General features: G+C 36.0%; 2 protein-coding genes across 2 annotated transcripts in view; one reads left to right on the plus strand and one right to left on the minus strand.

Moving 5' to 3' along the window:
• Positions 1-21,233, minus strand: part of ptrh2 (peptidyl-tRNA hydrolase 2) — a 69,304-nt gene that overhangs the window by 15,410 nt on the left and 32,661 nt on the right. The window lies entirely within an intron of this gene.
• Positions 17,090-21,233, plus strand: part of rps6kb1a (ribosomal protein S6 kinase b, polypeptide 1a) — a 53,086-nt gene continuing 48,942 nt past the window's right edge. Inside the window, exons 1-2 of the mRNA XM_056247631.1 lie at positions 17,090-17,117; positions 19,367-19,470. Coding sequence (XP_056103606.1) covers positions 17,105-17,117; positions 19,367-19,470 — 117 coding nt within the window. The 5' untranslated portion in view covers positions 17,090-17,104. The remainder of the gene's footprint in view (positions 17,118-19,366; positions 19,471-21,233) is intronic.

A 21,233-nucleotide genomic window follows, 5' to 3' on the forward strand; every position in this document is an offset into this window, starting at 1 on the left:
TTGTTGTGTATTGTTTAATGTTATATTATTATATTATCAACCTAATCCATGTTTTAGATGGTTGAAAAATCTACTTTGAAAACCGCAGGTTGCTTCAGTTATAGTAAACTAAATATGTAATAAGTAATAAATAAAATAAGATAAAAAACAGCATAAAAAATGACACAGTTTTAATAAACTTAATGTGAGAATATTTGTCAATTGTCAGTCATTCATAAACGAAATGGGTAAGAAACCGGTAAGATTTTTGTAAAAAAAAAATATATATATATATATATTAGGGCTGTCAAATGATTAATCGCATCCAAAATAAAAGTTTGTGTTTACATAATATATGTGGGTGCACTGTGTATAATTATTTTATATATATAAATTCACACACATGCTTGTATATATTTAAGAAATATTTTCATGTATATACTGTATATAGATTTATATATAATTTTTATTATATATAAATATAAATAGTTTATATATAAATAATATTTTTTTCTTAAATATACATGCATGTGTGTGTATTTATATATATACAAAATAATTATACACAGACAGTGCACCCACATATATTATGTAAACACAAACTTTTATTTTGGATGCGATTAATCGCGATTAATCATTTGACGGCCCTAATATATATATATATATATATATATATATATATATATATAGTTGGCATAGTTTATTATTAACAATTTGCATCTATTTAATTTTTCTTAAATCATAAAATCATATTTTAAAAATGCATTTATTCAAATAGCTTTGAATCATCAGAAACCTATTAACTGAGAAAAGAATTAAATGTATTCAGTTTATAAGTATGAACATGTTTTAAATATGTCTAGCTTTGGAACAAGCAATATTCAGTTAGTGAGAATGTATGATATTGAAACAAATTGGATTTATTGAGGAGAAAATATAAATCTGGTTAGTGTGTATAACATTGTTTCACAAGTATCAAGTTCATTAGTTTGTTGACAGTGTAATCCAAAACAACTGAAAATTTGTATGCAATTCAAATACACAAATCTTATATATACATTCACGTTTCCACATACGTCACATTTTCACTTGTATAAAAAAGGTATGATAAGTTATCCTATGTTTGTTTTTCTTATTATGCATGTGCTACAAATTGCACATGTGGTCAGGCTTTTTTTCCCTTTCCTTTGAGATTAAAAACAAACATTAATAAAAGTCTGATGGGCTTAATAAAGAAAATGATTCTCAGATTAGCAATGATACATCACTTTCATTTATCATAGCTCCACATCAGTTGAGGCCAGCAGTTGGAGAGCAGTTCACAGATGATAAGGGAGGGCTGCCAGACCCCACGTCCTTCCCTCACATGTGGCAGAGTTGGCTGCATCTTTCCCCTGTTTGAACGTGTACACTTTACTAGTGATCTCGCCTGTCTTTATTGCACGACCCGGGTTTCTGTGGGCTGCCACAAGAATGTCCGCTATTTTCTTTCCATTATCCCATGGCTTAGACTTCTGGACCGGTGTTTGGTGCAGATGGGCTATTGTGGATTAAAAGACAAGTATCAGGCCATTTTATAGACTGCAGTTGCTGACATAATTCAACAATTTTTCCCCCTGTGGAACGTCAGAGAGGGTAAACGGCTCCCTGTGTGGAGGCCGTTATCCGAACGCCCCTCTTGTCTCTTTGTTTTCCTCGGATCTTCTCACATTCACTCCCCTTTTCTCCACTCATCCCCTACTCTTGTCTTGTTATTGCTAGACGATTGCAAACTCCCACTCAGATTAAGAGCCAAGTGCCTGGTTCTCAATTTCTCAGTCCAATTTAATCTGTTACTTATAAATGTACTGAATAACTCCAACATGGCTGCTGCAAAACTTAGATTTACACCAGACTCAGAATATCAAGGGTAGATGACATGACATTTTGAAATGATTTTATTGCCTGTAAGGTAAGAAAAATTATTTAGACATGCATTTTATTTAGAAAACTTAATTTAAAAATGTATATATATATATATATATATATATATATATATATATAGTTTAAATCTCCTTGATAATCAAGATAAATGTACTTTCAAAATTGTTTAATACGTTTTCCAGTGTTGCTGTACTTCATAGTTATTTGTAAACATTTTTTCTAATGTAATTCTTGTATAATTATGCATGCAGTTTTAATGTCATATATTAATTGAGAAAATGTATATCATTTGTCACACCACAGACTGTAAAGAGCAAAAAAAAAAAAAAAAAAGATTGGTGACAATTTACTGCACCTGCAATATATTAATATATGTTGTGGGGTGCAAAAGTCCATTAGTGAAAATGCTTCTGTTTTGCATTGTTTAAAAAAAAAAAAAAAAAAAGTGTTGCAAATTAAATGATCAGTTTAACAAATTTGAGTAAAAAAATGCACTTGAATTTCGGAGTGTTTTAGTATTTGGTTTTTCCCTTTTTATTTTACCTGAAGATCATGTTATCAATAGAATTTGGTGTGTCAAATGTACTTGTTTGCTGACCTGAAGTAATCATACAGTAAATTTATATATAATCAAATATTTCCTTTTCTAAGTTTTATATCTTTTAAAATTCTAAAACTTTTAAAACCATTTATTTCTTGTTTTAAATAGAAAAAGATTATTGTGGTCTCTTTAGAACCCACTGTATATAAATTTGAACTTCAATTTCTAATATTGAAAAAAAAAGTTTCTAAAAAAACCCACTGAGAGCATCTTATCTATAAGGAGGTACACAGAGTAAGGAAATGAATTATTCTAACTTCAGTTTATGCATTCATTTAAGTAAACACACCTATCTTCTATTCACAACTCTGAAAAGTTAAGACTTTCATTTAACACATGTTCTGCTCTATTTGTTCATCTCCCCACTATATTATTTCTACACACAGATGGCATTTCAAGACAATGAGACCTCTGAACGTGACGTTGAAAAGAACACCAGGTCAGAGGTGAACACTTCTAATGCACGCCATACAGTCAGAAATGCTCATAATTTCTCACATTTAAACACTTAAACATTTTTTGGAGCTGTCTCACATTTACAGGGGCTATGAGCGAAAGTCATTCTGTGCGTTTTGATAGTAATACTGAATTAGGCTTAACTACATCTGTTTTTTTTCTCTCTCATTATCACAGTTTTTGTCCCTTTTTAAAAAGTGAAATCTTCATTGTTAAACAATTACAACATCTTCCTTTCATTTGGCGTAATGGGCCATTGCGACAAATCCTCTCTAAGGTTGAAACTGAACCGCAGAATCACTCGCGTTGTTGCGTAATGCTCACAAACTCATTAGATTTGAGGAAGCTCTCGCCTTTGCTTAATATCAGGAATACTCTGACTAATTAAGGCCTATATGAAAACACTGGAAAACAAGTGACAGTTTGGTATGATTTCTAAGATGATTCAGACTCCAAGAAGCATTCCTGACTCGAAAGGAATATGCCCGCCGGTGTTAATGCCATTATTTCTCTGTCCTGGGTTTGTCTTGATGGTTTTGCCCTACTTTGTACCGGAAGTCAGATCCCCCGCCCTGTTGCAAAAGGCCTTTTCAGCATTCAATTGCATAATCCTCCTCTGGCTTGTTTGTAGAATGTGCGTCAGAGAGCACTCCTCTCTTACACCCTGGTAAATAACCAATCAGTCCTAAACAAACTACCTGAAAGAGCCACTATGTTTACACAATAAAAAGGCCAATGGCGTTGAGCCGTGCTGAAGCATGCGAGTTCTGCTTCGGAGATTGTATCGTCGTCGTCAATTCAAACATTGTGCTTTTCGCGATTTGTCGGGACAGGCTGGATGTTGGTCATCAGCTGTGCGTGTGTGTGTGTGTGTAAAGATGTGTTGAAACAAGCTCAGGATTTATCATCAGAATTCTGTTCTTTCCTTCATGTGCTAAGTCATTCAGATTTTTATTCTGACTCCTTTAAGGGAAAAAACATAGCAGAATCAAAACAAGCATGGCCAACTGCAGCTGTGCTCATGTAAAAGTAATAATATTTTTTATTTTAAAAACTATTTAACCGTCAATGTAACTCTTTGGCGTCTTCTCTGTACATATATTAGAGCATACAACCCATTTATAGCTACTGTATACGGAAAAACACATACTGTGATATTGAAAAGGAAATAAAATAAAATCCCAATTATATTGCAAACTGCTAAAATATTATCTGGAAAAAAATTAATTCAATTAGGTTGTCAGAGTGTCTGAAAACAATTGAACAATTTTCAGAAAACTATGCTCATATTTTTTCTTCCTCATAGAAACTAATTTATGTAAAAAAAATAGTTATTAGGCCTACATTACCATCATTAATATCTTAAGTTTGCCTGTCAACTTTTGTAAATTACATTATGTAATTTTTTCCCCTTCAGGGAACCCCTTTGTTGGTTATCAGTTCCCGTTTGAAAGTATCATAAAAGTACCATCCTGCCTCAAAGCACCATAAAAATACCCTGAGTGTAAATGTAGTAATCATTCAGTTGTGTCTTTAAAAGACAATGTGTATGAAACGGAAAAAAATCTTATAGTATTAAATATTAATAAGTATTATGCAGCAATAAGATTGTTAGAAGATTAACTAGAGCCCCTCTTTTTATGTTTTATTTGTTTGTTTGTGTGTGTATTGAAGTTGTTTTTTATTTTATTTGTTTAATGTCGACAAAGGAGCATCAGTGTCCCAGCGTTGACAATAAAGGCCATTGCTAGTGCCTGGATTCACAACTTAGGGAACTAGGTAGGGTAATGAGAGCTTCACCTCTGATTAAGGTCACGGGGTCTCTCTGCATCATCTCCCCTCCCACTCACCATGCATATCTTACATGGTGACACATCATTTCTGTATTTGTGATATGAATGGATTGCAGAGAAGCAGTGAATGTGAGTGTTTCTGTGCTTTTGTTGTGTGCGTGTATAACGGAAAGTTCTCTGATGCTCATTCATGCTTCTGTGGCTTTTTGGCACAGGTGCAGGACACCGGCCGTTTCTTCCCCAGAGTTTATTTTCCTCCTTTGATCCGGGGCTCGTTTCTGCCCCCCTGGGTTTCCAATTATCACCTCCCGTTAGTTTCTGTCTCCCACTCATGTGTTACTAGGGTTAATGATGTGACGCTCATTTTTGTCTCGATCTAAAAATTTATTCAAATGCAATTCGTGCGAAACATTACAGCATTACACCACCTCTATGGTCTGATGTGTTTTTAATTTCTGAATGAAATACTGTTTTGTTGTTTCATTTAAAGGCTGAAATATTTGGAAAAGAAATAGAAAATATGAAACATATATATATATATCTCCACAGAATTGGCTCTATCACTCTCTCTCCTCTCCACCTATAGCTGGTGTGTGGTGAGCGCTCTGGCGCCGTTGTACTGTGGCTGCCGTCGCATCATCCAAGTGGATGCTGCACACTGGTGCTGGTTGAGGAGAGATCCCCTGAAATGATTCTATATATATAAATGCCTAATTCATTCATTCATTCATTCATTCATATACAATATTATACCGGTACTATTTGAAAAACTTTAGTGTAAATAGTTGTTGTGGCATCACTAAACATGCTATTTTATTGTAATGTGACAAGTAAGCCATAAAGCGGCCTCATATAGACCCTCATCACTGTGATTATCAAACATTCATTTGTAAAAAAAACAAAAAAAACATAATGACACATGTATTTGTGATGTAAGGAAAGTATTGTATACTTTAGTACTTAATTATTGTACATTTTAAGAATTGTTATTTTTTGGAACAAAATATTATAAACATTAAAACAAATTATACATGAATACAAATATTAGATATAAAAAAAACAAACAAAAAAACGTGTGTGTTTAAAACTTGTTTAAAAATGTCTTCTTTTTAACCACCAGACTGTTGTGCTTAGTGGTGAGAGAAAAAGTAAAAAAAAAAAAATTTGCATATTAAAAAACATGTATAATGTTAAAATTAATATTCAAATGATTTATCTAGGGACCAGTTCGCCCAAAATTTAAATTCTACCATTATGTCTTTGGAAACCCATGTGACTCTTTTTCATGTGAAACACAAAAGAAGTTCAAGCTTCTCTTTTTCGTACAATGAAAGTGAATGGTGACCACAACTGTCAGACAAGATTTTCAAAGCAGCATTCTGACTTTTTTAAATAAAATATAAATATAAAAACTTCTTCGGCGTCATCAGACTTGAAATGTTTTGTAGCTTCACATCCCCTGATTCCCATTCACTTTCAGTGTGGAAGATAAAAGCTCTATTCTCTTTTAATGTTCCACAGAAGAAAGTAAGTCATACAGGTTTGGAACCAAATAAGTAAATGATGACAATTTTCTTTGTTCTTTTTTTTTTTGTTTGTTTAGTCTTTTTAATATGAAAAATGATGTAGGCATATTTGTTAATGCCTATCCAGAACCTTATTTTCCCTCTTTTTGTCTTGCAGTGTCGTCACCTATCCCACGTGATGCCACCCGCTCATGAGTGTAACTCACCACCAAACCAACCTACACTGACCAGATCTGGACAGCAGAAGAGTCACACAGCTGCCTGGAGGCAAGGAAATCATTATGGTCAATGCCTCAAGTTTGCCACAGTATTAGTGACTTATAAATAGTGTGATATTTCTTATATCTCTGATATTTTATGTCATAAAGTTTCCTTGTTTTGAATTTGTCAGAAACCCCACATATTCCATATGTGACAAATGTAATCTCAGACTTTCGGACCACAGTATATTTTGGCTGGTTCGAGAATGGGTTTAGCTACCAATAAGCTTTTTTAACATTTTAAAATTAATTCAGCAGATTCGAAAGAACGGCCAAAAAGGCTGTAGATTCTGTATGGGCCTGCTTGTGATTCATGGCCCAGTTTAATGCTATTAATTCTAAGGTCTGATTTCATTGAGGTCTATTTTTTTCTGAATGATAAGTGTGTGTGGTGGGGAAAGAACCTGTCAATGTTTGTGAATTTCCCTGCTGCTGCTTACTAGTGGTTTCACACTTCTCACACCAGACATGTGGTTTAGCATTTTTTTTACTATGAGTAGTACAGCCTGTTCCTTTAAACACACACTCCTCCAATCACACTCGCAAATGCGCGACCCAATGAGGAAGTGATTCTATTGACAAGGCAAAGCTGGTACAGACTGATCTAGAAATGTTCTTACCATCTTCCTGCCACTCACCTCATTTATTATGTACGTATGCAGAGTGTTTGCATGCCTTGTATTTATTGTTGTGGCTTTAAACCTCAGGGCTATGTTACAGGTTGTCCTGTTATCATTTCATCTTTATGTAAGAATTCTACATTTTTAAATCTAAAATAAAGACCATCAGGTGTCCCCAAAAAAATCTTACTTGTTTGAAATATCTATGATCTTTAGCACCGCAAGTTCTTAACCTTGCCCTAGCGTGCAGATAATAAGCCTAGTATGTGGGAATCACTGATTGGCTGATTATAACCCCACGTAGGTCTGTCTTCAGTCCAAAGGCATGTGTTGCTTCTTAGAAAATTCGGGGGAAGTTTTGATTACAGAGAAAAATAGCGCTTTGGTCGCAAATGTGAGAAGAAATGCTGAGAAGCCTCCAGTAAATGATGCTCTTGAGCTATTTTCTTCACTCAGAAATGAGAAGTGCCCTCGAATATCTGTGACGTCATTATCACTTCATGTCTATCAACACGTCATGTGCAAAATAGACTTTCTCCAGAACTGTTTTAAGACATGCAAAAGGAGCAGTGATGAGTCATATTCCAAAGCATGTATCACAAGCTGTATGTATGTAAATCTCTAACCAATCATGAATTCATAGAAATGGCTAGTTTGAGATATAGAGATATAGATATAGAGAGACAATCAGGATGTTTGTTCCACACATTAAATATGTTTCGCCGCATTCAGTGTTTATGATTTTGTAGTACACTCATTGTAAATGATTCATGATGTGCTGCTCTTGTAGAAATCTGAAAAATAAATATCATATTGCACTTTAAAAAAATGCTGTGCTTGTCAGGGTGCAGCTTTTGGCACATTTGCCTGCTGCAACTGTAGTGCTTGTGGGGATGTAGGAGGATTGAGTTCAGCCTGCGCTATATACGCTATAAAGGCTTCTGTCACTCATCTTTTCTGTAATTTTATACTGCCCTGTCTTATGAAGGCAAAGTGGCATAATAGACTCCCCCCAAAAAACATTAAAGGTGAAGTATGCAATTTCTGTGTAACAAACACTGTGTTTCAAACACTCCATTCCATCTGTCTGCCATTGGTCAGCAAACATGTAGTTCTGCCCCAAACTCACAACATTGGTTTTGATCAAATATACATTGTATTATATTTATCAAATACATTTTCAAATTTGTGATGCAGTTTTTTACATGAGCTGTCAAATATTAAATAGTAGTTAATTAAATAGTAATAACATTTCAAAGCCACAATTTGAAATTGGGAAATAACTTAGTGTGCAATCACGTATTTTCATAATGTACGATTAGCAGTTTCCCTCTTTGATCACCACAGATGAAGAAATAATGTAACAAATGTAATTGTTAAGTGAGTAACACTAAATATGGCTTTTTTTAATCTTTCGGAAGGATACACTTTGAGATTAATACAAAAATAGCATACATTCATATTAGATTCATACATTGAAATTAATACAAATATTAATGTAGATGCTAATATTATAATTTGAAATTATATTTAAATGCATTCAGGCAAGTTCAAAAGCCTGTGTTTGTTGGGTTTCCTAAATTATCGGTTGGATTTATTTTATCCCCCCCTACAAAATCATTTTGTTTCCATTCTAAGTCTGTGCCTAACCTGTGTTAGTTTCATTCGTGTAAAGCAAACCAATATGGGTCTCAAAACACCTGGCAGTGCCAGACTGCGCCCAGTCTCAGGAGACTGACAATGTCATAACTCTTGTTTTTAGCACTGTCATTGGCAGGAGAGACATTAACTACGCATTATTGTGTGTGTGTGTTTTCACCCTCAGGGCTTTCAACAGTGAAGGGGGCAGTACTCATGCCGCATATATACCGTACACACAAACACGTGTTCCTGTCTGTTCAAAGGTGAGAGTTCTCAGGGCAAGGGTTACTTGCTTTAACACGCGCTCACACACACCCATCCATCCATGTTGGCAGCGGTTTATCAGGGAAAGTGGAGCTCTCCTCTCCTGCAGAGCTCATCTGTTCCTGTGCCACCCTGCAAACCCCCTGTAGACATTAGTGGGCTTTCCACACTCCCCACCCAAGGGGCAGGTGGAACACACACTCACACTAACCAAACACCTCCTACTGAGTGGCATTGAATAGGACAGCTGCCCAGGAGATTAGGGCCAACTGCTTTGTGAGCAATGCAGTGTCGGCCACCATCAAAGCCAGTTGTGTTGAAGAGACAGGATGTGAGGCAGGATGTCCAGATTAAATAACAGACCTATTAATGTCAGCCTGACAACAGCTCGAGAGAGGAGGAAACTCGTCTGAACTTTAGCTGTCATAATTTGATATGCCACGGAACAATGCTTTTTGATTTCAGATGAAATAATCCTAAATCACGCGACTCCTTTTTTATGCACAGTCATGTATACAGTCATAAAATGTCATTGATCATGTGCGTGTGTGTTCACAGGGTGGAGGGTGTGGGAATGGCGATAGGGGAGGCCCCTGCGTTCTTCACGGCCCGGGCTGCCGTTTTGTCAGGGACGGGCCCGTGTGATGAAGGCTGTGAGGAGTTTGCAGAAATGTTCCACTCAACAATGGTAAGAGCAGTCAGGTGGGTCATATCACATTTACAGTATGCCTCCCTCTCTCTCACCTTTTCATTTGACCTGCTTATTCTCTTGCTATCTTTTATTTCAGCACTCTATTTATTCCTCTTTTCTCTCCTGCATTTAATCCACACCCCCATGTTTCACATGATGCCTGTTTCTTGTTCTCCTATTCTCAAAAACCTCTTTTGAAAATTATTAGAGGCGATTGGTTAAACAAGCATCACTGCTAGAACTAATACTTATGGTTAGGGATTTAAACAAACTCGGCATGCAACTCGTGAATGAATGAAATTTCACATATAGCACAATCCCATAATACTCCAGGAAGAGGTGGTGGCTTTTTGCCTATCATTTACAGGCATTACCAAGGAAACCTATCACATGGTTTATCCCTCTGATTAATCTGCAACCAATAGGTGACCTGTCGCCATGGCAACTGTGATAATGACCGAGAAGAGTTTAACCACAATAGCCTCATCCACTTGTAAACACAACCAACTGTTCTGGAAACTGGTGTCAAAGAATCCCACAATCTTATGTCTTTTTATTTCACGAATTGATCAAACACTTTTTCAAAACAACACATAAGTCGTCCTGCACCGTTTGTGCTATTTGTTGAGGAGAGGTGTGCTATTACTTTTCGAAGCAAAACAATTGCATAGACTTACATTAAGGCCGTGTGTCTACCAAAGCATTTTTCACACGCCTGGCGTATTTGTTCAATTGATTTCGATGGGAGCGCCGCGTTTTTAAAACGGCATGAGCGTAACGCGGCGCTGAGCGTTTTTTTCACGCTGAAGCGCTGAGCGCTCGGCGTTTTTTACTGGTCGCAGAGAGTTGAAGAATGTTCAACTTTGGGTAAAACGCAGCGCTCATCACTGGCACTTTTTACCCAGCCAACCAATCACAGTGGAGGAGGGGCGGGACAAATACCGCACCGACCAACTGTCACAACATTCTTTCTGTACAATGACATCAACCAGCAGAGCTAACCGAACAAAATGGATGAACACATTTTTTTTAGTATGAAACAAATTATCTGCGATATCAGTTACAAGTAAACTGTGCTGCGGATATTCTGTATCATAGCAACGAAGCGTCTCAACTGAAAAAACGCTGCGCTGCCAAAGCGCTCTCAAGCGCCCACAGCTAGGCGTTTTCAGCAGAGCGTCTAGCGTTTTCAGCTGGCTAAAAACGCTTTGGTGGACACATGGCCTAAGGCAACCACATAGCAATGTGTTGACAACCATTCAAACAATGTAGCAATGCCATAGCAACGTGATAACCATTCAGAACATCCTAGAAATGGCATAGCAACATGCTATCAACTATTCAGACCACCATATGGCATAGCAATGCGTTAACCAACCATTCAGAACATGGTAGCAATGGTGTAGCAACTTGTTTAGAACACCTTAGAAATGGCTACAACCATTCTGAACACTCTTGAAATGGCATCGCAACTTTGAAATGGCATCGCAACTTTTTAACCATTCTGAACACTCTTGAAATGGCATAGCAACTTAATAATTCTGAGCAGTCTTGAATTGGCATAGCAACTTGTTAACCAGTCTGAACATTCTTGAAATGGCATAGGAACTTAATAACTATTCTGAATACTTTTGAATTGACAAAGCAACTTGTTAACCATTCTGAACACTCTTGAAATGGCATCGCTACTTGTTAACTGTTATGAACACTATTGAAATGGCATAGCAATATGCTAATAACCATTCAGAACATGGCGTAGCAACTTGTTCAGAACACTTTAGAAATGGAAACAGCTTGTTAACCTTTCAGGCCATTCTAATGCCATAACAACTTGTTAAGCAATTTTCTAACCATTCAGAACACTTTAGCGACTGCATAGCACCACCCTGGCAATTGTCCTTGTGTTATGGAGTAGGGTTTTGCATGGGTAATATTTCCTCAGAAATTGTAAATATCAAATTGCACCTTTTTTTTTTTTTGCACCAATCTTAAAAAGTTCTCTTGAAGCAACTAGTACAAATATCTATGAACACATTGTGTGTGTTTGTGTTATGACATATGTTATGACAGATGTAGGTCTTTCTCAACAGTCTTTCTCATGAATGGTAAGTTTCTAGTCATGTCAGACTTACAGGGAACCTTTATCTTGGTGTTAACCTCAAACCGTCACTGATGGAAGTATGTATCGTGACTCATTTGTCGTGGTCATTTTGTTTCTGAATTACTCTGCACCATCATTTAGATTTGTAGACACCTTTTTCCATCAAATGTGCAAGCCCATATTTGTTTGGTTATCTGTTTGCTTTGGTATTATTCTTACATTAAAACAGATGGGGTCACGACCCACCAGTTGAGAGCCGCTGTTATATATTTTAATAAGTGTGTGTATTTATTATTTATAAATGTTTATCTGTGTGTCTATTTGTGTTGTTCTATCCTCACATTTCTCCACAATCCCGAAAGAGTACATAATATATATATATATAAGATGTATATAAGATATATATAATGTATACTATATAATAGAGAATATAGTTGTTTGAAGAAAACTAACATTCATTTTTCAGGTCTCTCAACTGACTTTTTCGAGTTGCGATGTGTCTCCATTGCTTTCTCTACCTCTCTGTCTCTCTCCTGCGCTCGCTCTCTCTCTTTCTCCCTTTTTCTATCTCTCACTCCCTCTCTGTCGCTGTTTGGTCATTCTGACGTCCGCTTCTGGATCCCAGCATCTCTTTCTGGCGCTGCAGGAGAGTTTCCCTGTGCAGTCTGAAGCCTGATTCCCCCTAAATCTCTCGATTTACTCCTCATTTGCTCTGTGACTGAAGACGGCAAGCTTTCTTCTTCTGTGGCTTTCTTCTGCCGAAATCTTCTGCCACTTTGAATTTGAAATCATCCTCCAGTAGCGTTGCGATCGAAGACGATGCGGGTCTCTTTTTCCAAAACGGATTTGATTTTTAGCTTGCTTTCTAATGTTTTTTTGTAAACTACATTTTGTCCAGGACAATATCCACAATAGCATTGCAAATATTGTTTTATCGTTTTTTCAGCCTTGAGAGCGCACAGGAAATGATTAAATGGGTTTTTGCATGTTTTACTCATTTGTTTGTTTCTATGTGTGTTTCTGTGTTTGTGTGACATCTCTAAATCTAACAGAATGGTTCCAGACATCCTTTGCCCAAAGGTCAAGGGCATGGGATTATATGTCAAGTGTCTGCGTCGTCATGATTGGTTTCTAGAGTGCACCAGACATATCGCACGTGTGTGACTGAACACACACGAGCCAGGCTGGCACAAAGCGACGAGACATCATCAGCTGCATCCGTTTATAGTCATGACCAGCTGTTTTAGTCACAGGAATGCATTGTTTTTCAAAAACCCTTCTTTTTCAAGCGTTAAAAAGATGTCTACTTCCTTGTTTAAGTTGGACAAGCACTGTTAAAAAATGCTAATTTTGTTTTATGAATCATTGTCTCCAGCACTTAAAGGGTTAGCTTGTCTGTGAATTCTCCCCTGCCAACTCCCAGGCAGTCGAGTAAGTAACCCGATTCGGAGGCATCTGCTCAGGGAAGGGCGTGTATCTGCCTCCCCCTCGCCCTGATTCCTCTCCTCCTCCCGGAGCTGTGGTTAGCCCTGCCCTTTATGGGTCATGTGACTTCTCTGAAACTCCCTCCTCCCCCTGCCTCCCCCCTTGTTTCCAGTAAACTGCTGAAAGGAGGGGCTGAGTCAGTCTTCAACCAGCTTCCCTTTGACCACAGCTTGTTAAAGAATTTGTCAACGTGGACTCCAGGGTGCACATTTTTTTCCTCCTCGTGATATATAGATTTCATTTTTTTTCGTCTCTCCCTCCCTGGAACGGTCCGATTACGTCAGGCACACATAATCACTTCCTGCGCTACGCCGTAGAAAGAGAGAGAGAGAGAGAGAGAGAGAGAGAGAGAGAGAGAGAGAGAGAGTGAGTGTGTGAGAGAGAGAGAGAGAGAGAGGCTCGTATAATGGACTTTGATATTTGGCGGCATGTTGTGGCAGAGACGTTTGTCTTGGTGCCTGTCTGAAAGGGTTTCATTCAAAAAGAAAAAAAGAAGGGGATAATAATCTGAGAAAGGTGGTGTGGGGGGGGGGGGGGGGCATGTACAATTTACTTTATAACCTGATTACGGTCTTCCTGTGATTCTCCCAGCTGGCGGTCTGATTTTCCGGATCATATTAGATCATCCGTAATATTTGCTTTTGCAAACTCACTTGCTCCACAGATGGGACAATTAACATTCCATGCAAATGAACATGGAAAACGATCCAAATAACCACATCGAAATCTATTACCTGAGCAAGTTGCCTTTATTAAATAAAAAATAATAAAGAAAAGACAAAAGAGATTGTGTTAAAGGGTTAGTTTGCCCCCAAAAATGAAAATTATCTCATTTACTCACCCTTCTGTCATTAAAAACCTGTATGACTTTTTTTTCCTTTTGTGAAACACAAGAGAATATATTTTGAATAAATAAATTATAAATATATATATATATGTGTGTGTGTGTGTGTGTATACACATCCTTATAATGACAGTCCAGTGTTTTGGTCCCCATTGACTTAAAAAAGTTGTTTTCCACAGAAAAAAGAAAATGCATAAAAGATAATAGAATTCTCATTTTTGGGTGAACTGTCCCTTCAAATGAGCTCTATTAGCGTAAGTCGGGCTCAGGTAAATGTTGATGTTGTATGTGGAGTGTTGCTATTGTTACCAAGGTGCTATTGACGTAAGGGGAAGTTGTAACTGTAGAATGCGGCGTGGAAAGAGGAATATTATTAGGTGTGAATGTGGATTAGGGAAGTCTTTCGTCTATATGCGTCAATCCTCGTCATTTCTCTGGTAACAAAAGCAGGTTGTGACTTATGGTGCTTCGCTAAATATATTTAGTAGAGCATTTTACTGGTAAAAATAACCAGAAGCCTTTCCAGCAATGGATTCTGGTAAATCGATGTCCCGATCGAAATAATGCAAAAATTGCTTCCTGAAAATGATATGCCCTCTGAACTTCCGAACTTGAAAACAAGCCCTAAGAACACAAAATAAATGTGATGATGACCAACATAAAAAACAAACAAACAAAAAACAGCTGAATAGTGCTGGAAACAAATCAGAGAGCCGAAACTGTCTCCCATGGTTTTACTGAAGGCGCACCTTTGACGAGATCTCTTAAATGTAATTGCTGGTAAACCCTGCCCTGAGGGATGCTGGGTCGGCGCTGGTAAATGCAGGGAGGTTGTGGTGGCTGAACGCTTGGCCAAATGGTAATTTTCCATGTGCATGAGAAAAAGATTGAAATAGATTGAAATAAAAAAGAACAACCAGTCTGGTTATTCATTCATCATGTCAGATGGCCACTGTTGTGGTTAGAGAAGGAAACTTCCCACTAGAATTATGAATACGTCACATAACGGCATGATTACATGTGTACCGCTCCATAAAACGCTGAAATAGCTGCTCGATTTAGCTCTCATCAGTTTTCTGCGTTGTTTTCTGGGTAAAATGATTAATGGGAATTAGTCAGCGGCACAAGCAATACGAAACATTCTGAGAATAACTTTGTCCGCCATATGGGGTCCGTTTACTTGCTAATATTGGGTAACACATTTTGCTGCATCTGTTCTGTGTGGGGTATGGACGGCGAGTGATAGTGTATACAGATGTCTGGAGATAAAAGATACCTTTGAAGACAGATGAGAGACTTGTGACTGGACCTGAATGCAGTGATTTAGTCTTGACATTACTCAGCAGTTTTTTGTGCCCGATTGAAAGTGACTCACTGCTCGGAGCAGAATGATGTGTTTGTTATGGGGATGGGCATGAATGTTGCTCTTTAATCAAACACTTTCATCCTGCGGTTTAGAGTTGATCCAGAGTGCTCAAGCTCTGAACAAAAGACATTCCTCTCTCACCAACCTGACATTTTCGACAGCCATTTTTATGTCTGGTTTACTGTAAAATGAACAGAAGAATCTATAGAAAGAGAGAGAGAGAGAGAGAGAGAGAGAGAGAGAGAGAGAGAGAGAGAGAGAGAGAGAGAGAGAGAGAGAGAGAGAGAGAGAGAGAGAGAGAGAGAGAGAGAGAGAGAGAGAGAGAGAGGGAAAACGCAATGGAATGAAATGTGCTGTTGCTATGTGTCCAACCAGTCTTTGTGATTGGACAGAACAAATTTGGAATTTTCAAGTTTGTCCAATCAAAACACAGCTGTTCTGCCTGCTTCCCGTCACCCCTCCTTTCTCTCCCCAGACAGCTTTTCTTGGACCGATTTGATGTCCATATTAGGTTTGATTCAGTAAAAATCCCCTCCCATGCCCTTCGAGTATTATATCGAGTGCTAATGTACTTTTATCTCTAGCAGCAAAAAGCATTCTCAACCTGTGTACAGTAAACGAATTAAAGATGATCTCATTGGCCCATGCCATCAATATATTAATTGTATTTGCCACCTGTCAGTGATTCTCTCAGTGCCTTTGCTCATTTTTATGATCAGTGGGTGTTAAACATTTATTTTCGATTTTTGGAGATAATTAGAGCATTATATGTCTGCCCTGAACTGTAAAACATTATTTAAACGAAAAACATGTGCATGCATTGATCCTGAGATGAATGGTGAATGTTTCATATTTGCAGAATGATTATGATAAAATGCATTTCTAGAAGAATTACATAAAATTCTTTCAATTGCATGAATAGGTCAATATTATTTAGAATAATTGTTGTCATTTTGTTAACACGTTAAAATGTCTATTTATTAGCCTAATAATTATTTTCACCAGTTAAATTTGTATAATACAAATTAAGATGCTCTTAAATGCTCTTAGAATTTCATTATGAGATATATCTATGTATATACGATCAATTAAACTTTAAAGGCATTTAAAGCAAGCACAAATCCAGCTGTAAATTCTACTGTTTTAAAATCATTAACCTACTTTGCTTGTCCATCTAAACCCGTCATTTAACTGTAAGAAATGGATAAAATAAAATGAAATTGCATATTTGTTAGTTTGTTACTTTATCAAAAGTATTCATGTCTGCTAAACATTAATGCGGGCATTCATACAAACATCCAACACAATTTCCTTAAAATCTGCTGTCATTATCTTTTCCTAGATTTATTTGTTTCATTATATAGTTTTTTATATATATATATACCACCCCTCTTCCCAGAAAGGGTATCTGCAGGAAAATCCTTGTCATTTCTGTAAAATAGCCCTTTGTGAGGGATAAAGCTTCTGTGACTCACTGGACGCACCTAGGCGTCTGGTCTTGTCCCCCTTTCCAATTCAATGAAAATTAATTTGTCATTTGTCATTCAAAGGTTCATGGATCTTTCTGGTAAGGGTTAAACATTTGGATGTTTGTTTTGTAAAATTATATGGAGCATGAGAATGAAATGTGTTGGGTAAGACATTTTACTGTTTCTAATATTTCGGGAACAAGTCCTGGAAAAAATATGCATTTGCAGAATAAGCTTATGTAGTTCTTAGAATAGTATTACACCAAATTATAAAAAAAATATATATATATTTAGTTGTCTTGTTATTTTTCTAAGTGTGTTACAGAACAGTAGGTTGATGTAATTAGTGTAATTTAACTTCTTGCTCTTAAATAAACACGGACCTTCTCTTTCCCTCTCTCTTTGGTTTTCTACAAATAATGTAGAAGTCCCTTCTAATTTAGTGGGGAGATATCATGCAACAACAAAAACATACTTCGAGAATAGAGCTTATCATTGCACTGTTACAAATCTTTTCATGTTAAAAACATCCCAATATATTTTCTATATTCTCTAATCTATTCTTCTCCTGCTTTATCAGTTTGTGCTGGCTAAAATCCACCTAAATCCTCCCTTTGATCCCTTAAATTCTTAAGATGCTACGATTTGTTCTAATTGTTTCATCAAGATCAGTTCATTCTGAATGTTTTTACGTTATCCGTAGCACACAAACTATTTTAAAAGTGTGTTTTTCAAACTAAATGATTGTGTAAAATATTCTCTGAATATGTGGCAACATTTTGTCCTGTATGTGTTAACAGAATCCTTCCCAAATCATGTTGAATAATTAAAACTTGCAAAATAAGATTCGTAAAAAGTCTTAAATTACTGTGAAGTAAACAATTAAAGGTTTATTTTTTGAAGATCGAAAACAGTTTAAGACGAGTGTTTAGAGTTATTTTAAAATGGGAATGATTAAATGAAATACCTATGAGTTAATACATTTAGCACATTGTCAGAATGTCTCTGCACTGCAATGTGGTTATTATTTCATCAAGAATTTGATACACTATTCAGATATGTTTTTGGAGTTTTCTTATTACAAAAAAAAAAAAAAAATGATGCATGACAAAAGCATGAAAGAATCATTTTAGCAAGCAGTTTATTCAGATTTGTCTCACTTTTATGGACGAGTTTAGGTGAAGCTGATTCATTGACTAAAAAACAAATGTGACAAGTGTTAAATGTATTACTAAATCCCTAAAATATATTTCATTTAAGCTTTAATTGAATCAAACGGTTCTTATGTTAAACTGAATGACAAAATATATTTTTCATCACTGTTTTTGTTACTCTCTTATTTGTCTCTGGTATTATCATAACTTCATTTCTATTTGCCTGTTGGCATAGTAGTATATACATATTTATTAACTAGACGTTAATCATTTTTAGAGCTCTGTAAAATTAGTTTTGCTCTGCAAAGACCATTTGTCATAATAATGAGCATTGAAAAAAAGCATTATTAGTAACGTCAGATTTTTAAGCCTTTTTCCCTCCCTAATGTTTCTAGACAATTGTGAAAAATGATTTTACTGAGCTCTAATTATTAGTTTTTGATAATAAAAAAAAATTAAAAGCTCAGTTTTAAATATGCTTTTCCTCTTTTTCATATATAATGTATGTTTTGGTTAAACCACATCAGATCTTTGAATATTATTGCACATCAAATGCTTTAAAATATTGAAAAATAAATTGTTTTATCTTTGTTATGTTTTCCTTTTGGTAGTCTGCATAAAAGTTAAGATAAGTGTTTAAAAATAGTTTTTTCATTCGTTTCGTATGGGTAAACTCAATGTCTAACTCTTAATTTTCAACAGTCAGAGATGTTCATTTATGTCTAACTATTTTTTCTAATAGCACTTTTCTCTTACACTTTTTGTGGAACTCTTTTCTTCTTAAGATCTCATGCCATCAGAACAAACTTTGCAATCTGAGACATTCCTCAGGAATTCTTGCCCGTGTCTCTGTTAGTGTTCTGACGAATAGAAGACCTTTCAAGGTTATTAGTAATAGCAAGAATATGTCACTGTTTGACAGTGATGAGTAGTTTTATTCAGAGCTTCCAATTTCAAAAAATCACAATTTTATTATGGAATCGGACTGAAGGATACTTGTTTTTCCTTGCGTGTTTTCCACAATTTAATTACTAAGGCTAACTTATCTATTTTGCTTTCATAAAGAACAAAGTAAACATCACTGTTACTAAATTGCATTACATTGATTTCAAATATATATTCAGAACAAAAGAATTGTAAGTTTCTTTCCCTCGTGCTTTCCTACACCTTTATGGTCTTTTGGTATGTTTCAGATCTCGTATCTGTGTCATGGATCACCTCTGGACATTTTCACAAACCCTTTCTGGACTTTATTTTCAGTGCTGTAAGGAAAACAGTGGTAAAGACACACACTGAGGTGAGTAAAGACTTTGTTTCTCACAAAGGGATGCTGATACTCCAATTGAAAATAAACTATTTCAGTCATGCAGGTTGTGGGATGTGTGTTCACAGACTTACGTCTATCTGTTTATATATATATAAATTCACAATTCACAATTGTCATCTAACAAGAATTGACAGTACAAACATTAACTTGTGCCTGACATTCAGCTATAAGAAAATGTGCAACAATCATGTGTTGTGTTATTCTGAGTTATGTAAATGGAAACAAAGACAAATAAATAGGTAAAAGAAAAATGTACATTATTGTAAAGTTTTATATTTCATTTCATTTTATTAGAGGATAACCCCTTGAGATGGAACATCTCGTTTTCAAGGGGGTCCTCAAGATAACACCAAAAACTTACACACTCATACATACTAAAGCTCTTCCTCACAACCAACCAACCCAACCTGCCCACCTCTGTCCAAAGCGTATTCACATAAACAATATAGTATGATATTAGGGTAATATTAAAATAATATAATATATTACAGGAGAGAACCATATTCGACGAAGCCACCAAAACAAGCAAATATATAACCTACATATACATACAAATAGAAAAATACATAACTATAAACACATACACACAGGTCAAACATTTACATTGATCACAGGATTGCAAGTAAGTTAAAAGGGCTGACTTAAAGAGTGAAAAGGAAGAGATGGACCTTAAGGAACAAGGTAAGCTGTTCCAATCAGAGGGGGCTTTGAATTTGAAAGTACGTCTTCCGATTTCTTTAGATATATTTGGGACAGCAAAAAAGAGATGATCAAGGTGTCTCAGGCCATAAGTTGACCTATATAGGACTAAATGTTGCTTCAAATAAAGAGGATAATTAAAAAAATATACATTTATAAATAAACTGAAACCAGTGTCGCTGTCTGGCCTTTGGTGATAAGAGATTCAATTGTTGGTACATATGACAATGATGAGTTAGAAACGGACATCTCAACACAAATCGACAGAGACTTGTAAACAACATTTAAGGATTTAAGGTGTAATTCTGTTGTACTCATATAGACAATGTCAGCATAATCAACAATAGGAAATAAAAGTTGAGTTACAATTTTTAATCTAATCAATTGTGTGAAGCAATTAATTGAACGATATAATAATCTTAAATTATAATTTACTTTTTTCACTTTAGAGTCTATATGAGGCCAGTATATGTTTGTGAATATATGACCAATTAATATGTCTCTATATATAGCCTACATGTACTCATATATTAAAAAAAATATATGTATCCATACAAAAATAACCATACGGTATTCATCCATTTTATATACAAAGTATAATGTTTCCATAACTTTATATTTGTGGAGTCAGGATGCCAACAGGAGCATTCACATTAACTGTGACTCTAAAGTAAAATCAGAGGCGGCCATTTTGTGTTTATCTGCCTCCATTTTGTGAAAGTTGCAGCTGTAGCCTCTCGATTGAGACACCCGGACGTTCATTCCATACTCAGATGTATTAAATTATGGTGGAAATTGCCCAAAGATGCTGTAATGCATATTTTGAGTAGTTTCAGTAGAAGTATTTTTAGGAAGCAAGTTTAGGATGTCAGACTCAAATTTAACATAGAGCCTATCATACAGGGTACTCCTTGTTTTACGTTGTGCCAGTGCATTTAAAATGTATTTAGATATTTGTATGTGTATTTAAATACCTGTGCACTAAATGCCTACAAATAAGATTGGGGGGGGGGGGAAGTTTCCTCGTCACATTC

This window comes from Rhinichthys klamathensis, unplaced genomic scaffold (assembly GCF_029890125.1).
Source record: "Rhinichthys klamathensis goyatoka isolate OS25496 unplaced genomic scaffold, OSU_Roscu_1.1 h1tg000050l_1, whole genome shotgun sequence".
Taxonomy (NCBI): Eukaryota; Metazoa; Chordata; class Actinopteri; order Cypriniformes; family Leuciscidae; genus Rhinichthys; species Rhinichthys klamathensis.